Source organism: Erpetoichthys calabaricus, chromosome 11, assembly GCF_900747795.2.
Source record: "Erpetoichthys calabaricus chromosome 11, fErpCal1.3, whole genome shotgun sequence".
In the NCBI taxonomy this organism is placed as follows: Eukaryota; Metazoa; Chordata; class Cladistia; order Polypteriformes; family Polypteridae; genus Erpetoichthys; species Erpetoichthys calabaricus.
The window spans coordinates 86,436,103-86,449,002 of record NC_041404.2 but is presented as its reverse complement, the minus strand read 5'-3'; the positions used below and the strand labels follow the sequence as shown (position 1 = coordinate 86,449,002).

The window sequence follows — 12,900 nt, the reverse complement described above, 5'->3', positions numbered from 1 at the left end:
GTGTTGAAGGCTGTTTTTGTTTGTCATGTAATGTTAACAGCTGCTTAAACAACTGATGCGAATATTCTTGTTAGAACTGGTTACCATAATTACAGAACCTTTTTTCCCCTGTCATTTGAGATCTGTGTTTTAAAGTGACTTTATAATTTGAGCATCATTCATGGTTCATATTAAATGTTCATTTCTGTATATCTCTCCACTTCAGATCTTGACATTGATGTTTGAACTAAACTTGTGTGTTCGTAGGTAACACGGTTGTCTTGAAGCCTGCCACTCTTACCCGTTTGTCTTCCCTTCTGTTTGCTGAGATCTGTGCTGAGGCAGGGCTACCTCCTGGGGTGCTTAATGTTGTCACAGGTAGTGGAGAATTAGGATCGCTGCTGGCCCAGCACCCAGATGTAGACAAAGTTGCTTTTACAGGATCCACTGAGGTAGGTTGCTTCCTTTCTTTGTGCTGTTTTCTTATCGTTTTTTTTTTTTTTTTTTTTTACTGTCTTACCTTTTTCCGAGTTTACATTATGTTCTAGAGGTTTTTTTTATTCAAAGCACTTTACATTCCTAGGTTGGTCGAGTACTCCGCAGAGTAACTGCTGGATCTGGCAAAGCACTGTCTCTGGAACTTGGTGGCAAGTCGCCTTTTATTGTCTTTGACTCTGCTGATCTGGATAGTGCTGTGGAAGGACTGGTAGATGCAATATGGTTCAACCAAGGTCAAGTAAGTGTTCTCACTTTAATGTACTGTATTTTGTTGTCATTGTGAGTAATAAATGCATTTGCACAGCCCTTGTGGCTTTGATGCAGAAAATGTATAGAATACCTATCTCTTTTTCCCTCTGTCTCTGTGAGTACAGGTGTGCAGTGCAGGTTCAGTTCTTCTGGCTCAGGAGTCAATCTGGGAGATTCTGATTATGCGCCTTAAAACAAGAATGTTCAAGCTTCATCTTGGCTCTGGCATTGAAAAAAGTGTTGATATGGGACCTTTAGTAGATGAGACACAGAAGAACACTGTAGAAAATATGGTGGCTGAAGCTCGAGTTGAAGGAGCACAAGTGAGTTACTCGTGACTATGCCATTTATGCACAAAAGAGCTGCAGTAATTATAATTGCGTCAGTCAGAGTAAACAACATTATGTTTGCTGTAATGAGAATTACATTTTTGTATTGTTTCCTGAGAAAATTGGCAGCTTTTTGACTTTTTTATAGTGTAGGTTACAGGGAAAAGCCTTCGTACAATTCTCAGATTGCAATGGGAAACAGAAGTACAGATGTATATGATGTTGCATTTGCAGGGGGTTGGAAAGTTGAGGCATCATGTGGTCCTGTTAGCTGTTCAAATTTTAGGCTGAATTGGCTTCTGTCTCCTGAGAATCACAGTTAAAATGCATGGAGCCAGCCTAAGACTGTGTCATTGTTTTTGTGCTTTCAGTCTTGAATTAAAATAGGTTCTTAAACTCTGATAATAAATGTTTCATAGAGGAATTTTAAAAAAGCAAGTGTAAGCAATCTAGTATATTCTGTTCATTTACTTTACAATCAGATTTACAGATGTTTAAATAATTTCTGAATTCTTGACTTGTTCCCCAGTATAATAAACATGAAAACCTGTTATTTTTTTAAGAAATAGCACAGATACTATTACTGAAATGTACTGTGTAATGTTTGGCACATGCTTATTCAAATTTGTTACCCCTCTCCAATTTCTTCAGTCCCAGTGTTCCTGCTACCATTGTATGCAGCCTTTTTAAAAAGAGTTACTGTTCTGTAAGGTCTTTTTTTAAGCACATGACTTCCATTCACTTTGTGTGTTAGGCTTTTGTAATATGGTGTTGTTTCAACAATCATTAGAACTTTTTATAATCTAGTCTAGTGTTGTCTCATTTGACCATTTCAGGTGTATCAGATCTGGGAAGGCTTGCCTAGTAGCGGTCCTTATTATCCGCCAACCTTGATTACAGGCTTGAGCACTACATCTCGCTGTGTAATGGAGGAGATTTTTGGCCCTGTTTTGGTAGCATTGCCATTTAGAACAGCAAAAGAAGCTATTGCTCTTGGCAATAACACACGCTATGGATTGTCTGCTAGCGTCTGGACAGAAAATGTTTCTCTGGCCTTTGAAGTGGCTTCCAGGTAAACCTGCAATTTTTAACTAGACTGTGTATTTTATTATGTTTATGAAAATCTAAAAGCATGATTCAAAATACATGTAATAATATGTAATTAAACTGTTCTGTTAGTAATAAAACTTGTATTTAACAAAATATTCTACCTGCTTACTCACCAGTGATAATTCAGTTCTGACATTAATTGTAGTTTTAGTTTTTATTTTATTTTATAAAATTTATTTTTATTTTTATTTTGTTCGGTGTTTAAAATTTTAGTTTTCATTTTATTCTGGCTTTTTTTACATAATACTAGCCATCCCACGGCGTAGCATACGCTGCATAATTATTTATTGATGGGTGAACACTTCCTGAAAGACACAGTTGTCCAAATGGAGTGGGTTTGAGGATACGGCTGTGAGTGAATGAAAAGATGGAACTCTGGAGAGAGCAACATTCAATTGTCCGTGACTGAAAACTGGTTTTGGCAGATACAGGCATATCTTTTTGAAAGTTTGTCCCTGTGCCTTATTAATTGTCATTGCAAAGGCCAATCTAACAGGAAATTGTCTGCGTGTAAAAGTAAAAGGCAAATTTGAATCTGATGGGGTCAGGGAGATCCGGGGAATAGGGACAGTTTGTGAGATAGCAACTGCGATTGTTTAACACTCTAGTACATTGCGGTGAATGCTGGTAACAGTCAGTCTAGTGCCTTTACAGAGACTTCTTGCTGGCATGAGGTTTCTGAGAAGCATGATGACTGAACCAATTTTAAGTTTGAGTTTATGCGGAGGCATGCCAGTGGGAGTAAGACTGCTAAGAAATTCTTCGGGGAATAAAAGTTGATGTGCAGGATCGTCTGTGCTGATGGAGTCAACGCTGGTGAAAGTTACTTCGTCCGTAGGGATAAGTTTCAGTACCTGTTCATTAGGGTGTAGCGAGTCTTCATTGGTGATGTTTAATATAGCTTGCGTACTGAATTGTTCCGGAGACCCAGGTTCGCTTCCCTGCATGGAGTTTGAATGTTCTCCCTGTGTCTGTCTGGGTTTCCTCCAGGTACTCCGGTTTCCTCCCACAGTCCAAAGACATGCAGGTTAGGTGCATTGGCGATTCTAAATTGTCCCTGGTGTGTGTGGGTGTGTGCGCCCTGCGGTGGTCTGGCACCTTGCCCGGGGTTTGTTTCCTGCCTTGTGCCCTGTGTTGGCAGGGATTGGCTCCTGTATTTAGGATATAGCAAGTTGGATAATGGATGGATGGACATTTGTATGCTTAACCCCATTTGCCCGTTTTTGTTTTTTTTCATTCTTCAGTAATATTTCAGCAAACCCGGAGCTTGTCAGTTCAAATCCTGGTACTGACACCACTGTGTGACCCTGAGGAAGTCACTTCACCTGCCTGTGCTGCAAAAAACAAAAGTAATGTAACAAATTGTACCTCAGATGTTGCAAGTTGCTGGAATAAAGGCATAAGTCAAATAGATAAATATGTATTATACACATAGGAACTATTCATTTATTTTCAGTTAAGTCATCTGCAGCAAACCTTTATAAATGAGGGTTTCTCCTTTTTAGATAGTGCAAACTGTTTCTTCTTCATTGAGGTTTTCTCTTGGAGAGCTTTTTTCATTTCATTGAAAATTAAAGCAGCAGCTGCCAAAATATGTAGCTTTCTTATAAATTTTTCAACATTGTGTAAAATAACTTTATAAAGTAACATAAAAGGTTTAAATACTGGTTATCCTTTTACACTAAAATATTACTAAAGAGATACAAAAAAAGTAAAATGCATATGTTGTTTTTCTTTAAGGAGATTAAATATTACTGAAGAAAAAAAAAAAAAAACTAAAACAGCCAAATGGGGCTATGCATACGAACTTAAAAGGTTTAAATAAAACAGAAGTATATACTTTTATTTTTACTTCCTTAACTTGTGGAGGGTGTATCCTGTAGCAAAGCCCTAACTTTTTTCGTGAAAGCCCGTTTCAGTCAATAAGTCTTAAAAAGAGGTGTAAAGATATTGATAATAAGCTACGCAAACCCACCAAGACATGCAATCGTTTAAATCAAGGCGCGAGTCGAAAAACACCATCCGATACTATTAGTTAACGATTAACACATTTCTATATGTATTGTAAGCATACAATACAACTGATAATATGTTGCGCTTATTTATCTGGTGTACCGACATTTTTGCGTGTTTAACGGCTGAAATCTAACGTGGTTTGTGCCCTTCAGAATGAAAACAGTTTGCATTTACCTTTTTAATAAAAAGCGAGCTTTTAAGCCTGAGAAATCACCCCGTAAATGCACACATTTAATTCTTTATCACTTCAAACAACTGAACTATCCAGAACATTTCAGGCATACATCCAGCATTCAAACTATGTATAAAAAGCACAACTGTTAAAGGAATTCAGCATTTCTTAATTGAAAATGTTCCTTTAATCCTCAACATGTCTCAATGAGTCATTCTGGTGGTTTTACTTGACGTTTTGATCTTCTGGTTAATTGTGTTTGCAGTTGAGATGTTCTTTCTTGATTTATACTTGTTTTCTCGTTAATATTTGTTTCGCTGGTGTTAGTGTTCTGATTAGAGGTTATTGGTCCTTTGATGTTTCGACGGTTTCTTCTTAGAACAGCTCCTATTACGCAATTCCGTCTATTGTTTCTCCGCTTTTCTGGAAACATGTAAAAAACTTGTGCCGCTCAAACGTCACATTGCGCTTTGGGTTGCAATACGTTTCGAATTTTTCAACTATTTTGTTCAATTTCATATTGTCTCCATCTTCTTCAAACTGAAAATTGTTATACACCTCTAGCGCCTCTTCGCCAATTACATGTAGAAGCATAGACACTTTCATTTTTTCACTTTTCCTATCTGCTTCAATCGCAGCAAGATACAACTCGAATCTCTGTTTAAATCTTTTCCAATTTTCAGCTACATTTCCCTTTAACTGGAGATTTGGTGGGGGCTGTAATCCTTCCATATTTTTTTTTCTCTTTTGCTAGAACGTCTTAGCGCTTTCTGACCACGTTTTTGGGTTACTCACAGACACGAGACTCGTTCAAAAGTTGAACCTCTTCTTCACATTCCTCTTCCAATCTGCCACTTCTGACACCATGTAGTGATCTTGTTAGGTTCGTAGTTTAATCAATACACAGGATTGAAAGATATAATAACTTTTTAATAGACAGACTTTAGAGACATTTACTGTACAAGTTACTACTCGTTCTTTAGTTCACGCCCATTCTCCTACTTGCATTGGCATTCACAGGCATTACTAATCATTCTGTAAGTATCCCTTAATAGACCTTACTAATCAACTATCATTACAAAATCCAACGTGGTTTGTGCCCTTCAGAATGAAAACAGTTTGCATTTACTTTTTTAATAAAAGGCGAGCTTTTAAGCCTGAGAAATCACCCCGTAAATGCACACGTTTAATTGCACATGTGTTAATATGTATGCTTACACAGTATTAAACCCACCAAGACATGGAATGGTTTAAATCAAGGCGCTGTGCTACCTCTTCCAGATCGGCCCCAAGGCGTTTCACGTGATTACGTAGGAGGCGTGATGACGCGATACGCGACTCTGCCCCCGTCCATTACAGTATATGGACAAAAAAGAGGTTCCAGTTATGACCGTTATGCTTTGAATTTCGAAATGAAACCTGCCTAACTTTTGTAAGTAAGCTGTAAGGAATGAGCCTGCCAAATTTCAGCCTTCCACTTACACGGGAAGTTGGAGAATTAGTGATGAGTGAGTGAGTGAGTGAGTCAGTCAGTCAGTCAGTCAGTGAGGGCTTTGCCTTTTATTAGTATAGATTAGTACAATTTTAGTTTTTCTCTGTTGCAAGACCACAAATGCTGGCCTACACATATTTCAATGCAAGTTATGTTTCAGTCAACAAAATACTCTCACAGGTCATAATGTTGTTAAACGCAGCTTGCTTATCAATGATCAAACAGATCAAGTGGCCTAATGTGTATAGTCAGCAAGATGAAATGTTTCAACCCAAGAAACCAGTCTGTGCAAGCACGTTATTGTTAAGCTTTAAACAAGCACGCATTTCGAGAAATTTGTTCATGTTGCAACGACGTCCGTTGCACAGATAGCCACACAGTGAAAATATTCGCTTGGTAAGTCCCTGTAATCCAGGTGCACAGACGAGGTCCTTGACCACTGGCGCCAGCAGATTGTATGTTGACAATTTCTGCTGTCAGTACTGAAGCAGTGATGTACAGTGAGGTTCATGGCTGGTGAGGCACTAACTCCTTCAGAGTCAGATTTATAAACATATGAACCCAAAAGGATAGCTTATTTACTATTCAGTTGGCAGCATGCACATTGACTACTGGTTATGTTTCATATCTCAACTGCATTCTTTACACACAGATAGGTAAGGTGACTAAGAAAGAATGTTACATTTATAGCGGCAAGAAAGGGCGCATTGGCTCCTCCCCCTCCATGTGTTCCAAATTTGCCGTTGCAATTTCACAATTCATACTTATTCAATACAAATGAAGTATAGAGTGGTGTACAAAAAATGGATTTCAATTTTGACCTTATTTGAAATATTTAGTTGTTTTTAAAAGCTTTTAATTCTGATGCTTTAATCAATTTTAATATAGACTGCTCAACAAAAGGATATTTTATTTAAGGTCAAAATTTAGTTTTTAAATATTGGATTTTTTTTCTCTGTCTGATCCCATTTTTATAAAATTGAAAACCGTTTATGGTCTTACCTTTATTTATAAATGAAGTCCATGTGCCTTTCCTTCTCTATGAAAATCTTAACTCTTAATCTTCCATTTTTGGCAGTCAGTTGGAACAAAAAATAAAAATAAATGGACGGCTGCAGTGCATTTTACTATCTGATATCGCTAACTTATTGGCACCTTGAGCCTCTGCGTAGAAGAACAGCAGCAACAAGCACATGTTGGGCTCACAACCTTGTACTTTTTCACTGTGGTTTTATAAGTCCTATCAGCAAGAATAGATATGTCACACACATTTATTTAAGATATTAGCTAGACTGTGGAAAGTCAGGGTGTATAATAAACATGTGTGCAAACATTTTATTGGCAACATACAGAGAGACCGCAACAGGCACACACCAATTACATGCATCAACCCTCTGTTTGAGGGACAGCGCAGTCTGAGGTGAGAGCTCGTCTTGTCGCACCTCACGTTTTTCCCCTGTATTTGAACAAGAAATACACAAATTCAGTGATTTTGACTATAAAATTGTCAAAATGGTTGGAATCATAGAGAAAACAAATTTATGGCACAGACCAGTGGACACATTTATTTTATGTTATCATTATTATTATTATTTTTTTTTTTTTTACTTTTCATGATGACAGATGAGACCGCATGTCCCTGTATGAAGTGCAGTCATGGTGCCAGAGAAGTGCTGGACTTCCAGCACTGATCCTGCTGGCCCTGCACTTAACCTCCAAGACTCTTTTCTTCTTCTTGCATGCTGCATTTGCTTTTATTATCATCTGCGCTGTAATTAAAGTATTTGCACACGTTACTTTCTCGCTTTCTACCCACAAACATCTGTGCAAAACTCGTTATCGTCAACCACAAGCTATTACTACTTCAACCTGACAAACTAAACGTGCTTAACAAACAAACAATGGTCCTTTACGGAAATTGCGCCACGTGACTATAGTAAGCCCAAGTTACAAGATCACTGCACAGTAAACAGCACAATGTAACTGAACGCTCAGGGCGACCTACAAACAACCCCTCTGCACAACTGAACCAGATTGAACAAAAATGCTATTGCTGTTTTTTCGTTTTTACTCAGTTTTTGTTCTCATTTTAGTTCATTCACAAATCAATAATTTTTATTTTTATTTAGTTTTAGTTTCTCTGTTTGCCTTAATTTCAGTTCTCGTTCTTGTAAAACGAAAAACAGTATTTTTAGTTCTAGTTCTCGTTTTCGTTATGAAAATATCACTGTTAATCACTTGGCAGTCATCAAGTCATTGGAATCATTAAGCTTTGTGTTGATTACTAAATGTATAAGAAGAGTAATCTTCGTAATAATATAAGGTGTTAGGTTTTATATAAACCAAAGTGATATTATTCCAGTAATAAAATTATACTTTTTAAATTATTTCTGTGGTAGGCAATGGTTTCTGACAGTATGAAGTTACTGAGCAGTTGTCCAATAGGTTGCTTAAGGAAATAATAAACTGTTCAGGATTTTGAAACAGAGTGCAAAAGAAGACATGACAAAGTGAGTGAAAATTGTGGAACTTGAAAAAAATGTAGCTATTGGCTTTCAAAGGAAGAGGTTGTGAATGTGTTGAAGATGTGATGGAGGTTAAACAATGGCTACAGATGAGATTGTGTTAAAAGCTTGAAGTTGTTATACTGTGAGGCACCTGTCATGCAAGCTGGTGGCCCGCAGAAACTTGCCTTCTGATTGGATTGTGTAGGACACTGTACTCAATGACACTTTATTTTTGCGTTTTATTTCTCTAAATGAAAGGCCTACACTTTTAAGGGTAATTAATGCTCTGTCTCATTTCATTTGTTAATTGCCGTTTTCTTGTCATTATCACTAGAATATTGTCCAAGTAATACTTCAGAGGTTGTAGTAACAGTCTTTTTCAACTTTGCATTAAGACACAGTGTTTTAAGTAATCAGCAGAATTTGGAGCACCTTTGCAAATGTTTTGCTTCAACTTGCAAGGCTTAATTTATTTTAATTGCTGCAGAAAATCCATAGGTTGTAACCTATTAGTTGTTCCCTGAACAAGGCCCATCTGTAATATTTTGACTTTTTTTCAGTTTCTGCTAACCTTAACTTAAAATTAAAACCTCTGGCAGTTTACTGCTTACCTTTTCATCATTTTAGGTCATTCATTGCATTTCACCTGATTACATTTGAAGAAAAACTGAGGTGTTCTAAAACTTTTACTGGTAGTATACATATGATAAGAGTGGGAATGAAATAAAACACCAGCACAAATGTCACACATTTGATCAGATGAACACCCTCCCTGCTCATCACAGGTATCCAGTACACCATTGTAGGGAGAAGGGGCACTGCTGTTAGCAGCCGCTTCTTTTTTTTTCTCCATCTACAGCAGTGAGAAGATGCTCCTTGAGGGAAAGTAACTGCACCCTTTCCAGCAGCAGGGCTATAAAGTCTGATGCCTACTGATGTCGGTGTCCCATTTGGACCTGGACTTAGTGGAAGGATAGAACTCCTTTTGAAGTACAAAAGCCCTTTTCTTCTCTTAGCCAAGAAGGTTGCTTATTTTGTTTCCATTTTTTTCCCTTGTGCACTTAATTTTGTTTTATATATTAGAGAATTAAAAGGGGTGACCCAGTTAGTACCCAGTACTTTTTTTGACTCTTCCTCATCCACACAATATAATAAAAGAAGCTGTGAAATACCCAATTTGCTATATTTTTATGAAAAAATGCATTCTACAGATTTCTACTATGTAAAGTATCCATCTAATATTCCTACTAGAGTTTTTTAATTACACCAGAGTTAGCCTTCAATCCTCTCTTTATCCCTATAAAAAGGTACATAATAATACTGTACCCCCAGAGCACCAGTACTCTGTGTCAAAAAGTTCATATATAAACTTTATGCAGTATTTCAAATATTTTAACCAGACAAAAAACTATTTCTAGAAAGAGAATTTGCTTGTACTTACATTAAACTGCTCTTTTAAAACAATCTTAATAATATATACAGACATTGTAATACAAGTAGTCCCCAAATAATATGTGTGTAGAATTCTGAGGGAAAAAAATGAATTTAATCCATTTTGGAATAAGGCTGTAACATAACAAAATGTGGAAAAAGTGATGCGCTGTGAATACTTTCCGGATGCACTGTATGCCACATTCCATACCAGGTGTCTTTATAAATCTCAAATTATCTTAAAGCTGTGTGCGCATGTGCTTTTAGCTACTCCCCATCACCTCCCACCTTATACAGTGGAACCTCGGTTCACGAACGCCTCGGTACACGTACAACTCGGTTTACGACCAAAAAGTTCGCCAAACTTTTGCCTCGGTTCACAACAACTCGGTATACGAACAAGCCAGTTTCCCTTTCGGTTTGTGCGCGCTGATGATTTCCGCACGTGTTGCATTGTTCTCGGTCAGACGTGAACTGCTGAACTGCTACAATGTAAGAGAGAGAGAGAGAGAGAGAGAGAGCAGGCAGGCTCGTGTGCTGATGAGAGAGAGAGAGAGAGCAGGCAGGCTCGTGTGCTGATGAGAGAGAGAGAGAGAGAGCAGGCAGGCTCGTGTGCTGATGAGAGAGAGAGAGAGCAGGCAGGCTCGTGTGCTGATGAGAGAGAGAGAGCAGGCAGGCTCGTGTGCTGATGAGAGAGAGAGAGAGCAGGCAGGCTCATGTGCTGATGAGAGAGAGAGAGAGAGCAGGCAGGCTCGTGTGCTGATGAGAGAGAGAGAGAGAAAGAGAGAGCAGGCAGGCTCGTGTGCTAATGAGAGAGAGAGAGAGCAGGCAGGCTCGTGTGCTGATGAGAGAGAGATAGAGAGAAAGAGAGAGCAGGCAGGCTCGTGTGCTGATGAGAGAGCATGCAGGCTCGTGTGCTGATGAGAGAGAGAGAGAGCATGCAGGCTCGTGTGCTGATGAGAGAGAGAGAGAGCAGGCAGGCTTGTGTGCTGATGAGAGAGAGAGAGAGAGAGAGAGAGAGAGCAGGCAGGCTCGCGTGCTAGAGAGAGAGAGAGAGAGAGCGTGTGCAGCTGAGCAGGGAGCCTGGGTGTTTGTCAGTGTTATTCAATGTTTTTACATTAGTTTACTATTACACTGTGCATTCTATGGTGTAATTAACTATATTTGTGCTTAAAAATATTTTAAAAAATATATTTACATACAGTTCATACGGTCTGGAACGGATTAATTGTATTTACATACAATCCTATGGGGGAAATTGCTTCGGTTCACGACCAATTCGGTTTACGACCAGAGGTTTGGAACGAATTATGATCGTGAACCGAGGTTCCACTGTATGGCTTAAAAAAATGTCACCCCCAAAATCCACGGGGGTTATGTTCCTAGAGCATCCGCAAATTGTGAATAACGGCGAATTTTGGATGTGGTTAAAAAAATGGCTATTTTTATAGTTTAAACCCTAAATATGCCCCCAAAACACTTTAATTTCAAACTCCGCTTAATACATTACCTGTAAAAGTACACCTGCATACTGATATGTCACCCGCAGTGCTAGAATGTAAAATACCGATGTTACCGCTATATGTACTGCAATTCATGGAAGCGCATTTTCTTTGCCAGAAGCCTTGGATGGTGCAGGGTGTTTCGGCGGCATCTTGGGGCTTTAACTCTTAAACTGCCACATACTTGGGGGTTAATGCATCCTTGGATGCCAAATACTTTTTTGCTGCACTTTAAGTAAACGTCACAATTCACAAAGAAAAAGTGAAATTTTAATGGAACACATTTTTTTCATGCAAAGAGCATCACAATTACTGCAGCACTAATCATTTTACACACTGCTAATGAACTGTAAAAACTATTTTAAAAAACTACTGGAACATTATGTACAAAGTGCCACTGACGCCATGGATGAAATGCAGTAAATCACCGGGCCAACTGCGCTTTAACTGGCTGTACTCAAGCACACAGAGGTAAGCGCTGACACTGTCAGGCTAGTCTAGTGCAGTGGCTCAATCCCAGGGACAGTGAGGCTGCAGGGTGTCACGCTTTGGTCACAGAATTGCACAGAAACACAGGAGATTGTAGAGACAGGAACTTGATTCAAACACTCCAAACAAACATGTCTCTTTCAGAAGTAAAACGAGCTCAGTATGCAGTTAGTTCTTGATTAAAAGAATAGGCAAACATCATAGGGGAGCACAACGGGAGCAGGATCTGCAACAGGAGCAGAGGATGTCTGGGGGAGGAGAGAGAAACAAAGCAATTGGCGAAAAAAGGAAAGGTGCTGTTCAGGCTTTTAAGTATGCGTAGCGTTGCGTGAGAAGCATATCATGCGACAGAGCAGTCGCAAGTAAGGGAGCAATGTGAAAGTAGTCTATCAGCATTTTTTAAGAGGAGTATTTTGAGGAGCATCCGTGTCTTCTAGGGGTGCGTTCAGCCCCCTGCTCACAAGGGGCTGGCAGTGGTCATGATCCTGGCTGCTCAACAAATGTACAGCACTGACTGATCAGCTCCTTTGTGCTCGCAAATGGCACTGGGAAACGACTATAGTCAGTTGTGGCAGTTTAAGGGTTAAGAGGAACAAAACGGAAAACACAAGATCACTCAGCTGGAGATGCATCACAGTCAATCAGCAGTAGGAGAAATGAATAACGCTGTAGCGGTCCGGTGCCGCTAAGATTCACACCGTTGAGAAGACAGCGATTTATTTTTATGGTGGAGATTCCAGGGACGCACCCAACCTTGGCCCGACCCATGCGCACTCACGAACAGAGACAAAAACAAAGCAAACCGGTAATCAGACAGGAAATGAAGAATGTAATGAAAACAAATGAAATAAATGAAAACGACAATATCACCTCTGTTCCCCTTACGGCGATTACACATTAAATACAGCAAAGCACAAACAAAACAGAGAAAATCATGAAAAACGTTTAAGAAAAATGGCAACGGATGAAATGTAATGATGAAAATAGATAGTCCAATGATCCGCACGTTGAATGGGACTGTAAAGATAGTCCTACCACTAGCTCCTGAAATGGTGGAGACAGGTGGACGGGTTCAGGAGCGCTCCTTTCTTTGCAGGATGGCCATGAATCCACTTATAGTCCTCAT

General features: G+C 39.0%; 1 protein-coding gene across 2 annotated transcripts in view; it reads left to right on the top strand.

The window, feature by feature from the left end:
* aldh16a1 (aldehyde dehydrogenase 16 family, member A1) overlaps positions 1-12,900 on the top strand; it is a 182,073-nt gene that overhangs the window by 133,280 nt on the left and 35,893 nt on the right. For both annotated transcript variants that reach the window (XR_007936261.1, XM_051933881.1), the window contains exons 6-9: positions 247-431; positions 563-715; positions 852-1,049; positions 1,892-2,127. Coding sequence is in view for 1 of the 2 variants with exons in the window: in XM_051933881.1 (XP_051789841.1) it covers positions 247-431; positions 563-715; positions 852-1,049; positions 1,892-2,127 (772 nt within the window). In the remaining variant the exon portion in view is untranslated. The remainder of the gene's footprint in view (positions 1-246; positions 432-562; positions 716-851; positions 1,050-1,891; positions 2,128-12,900) is intronic.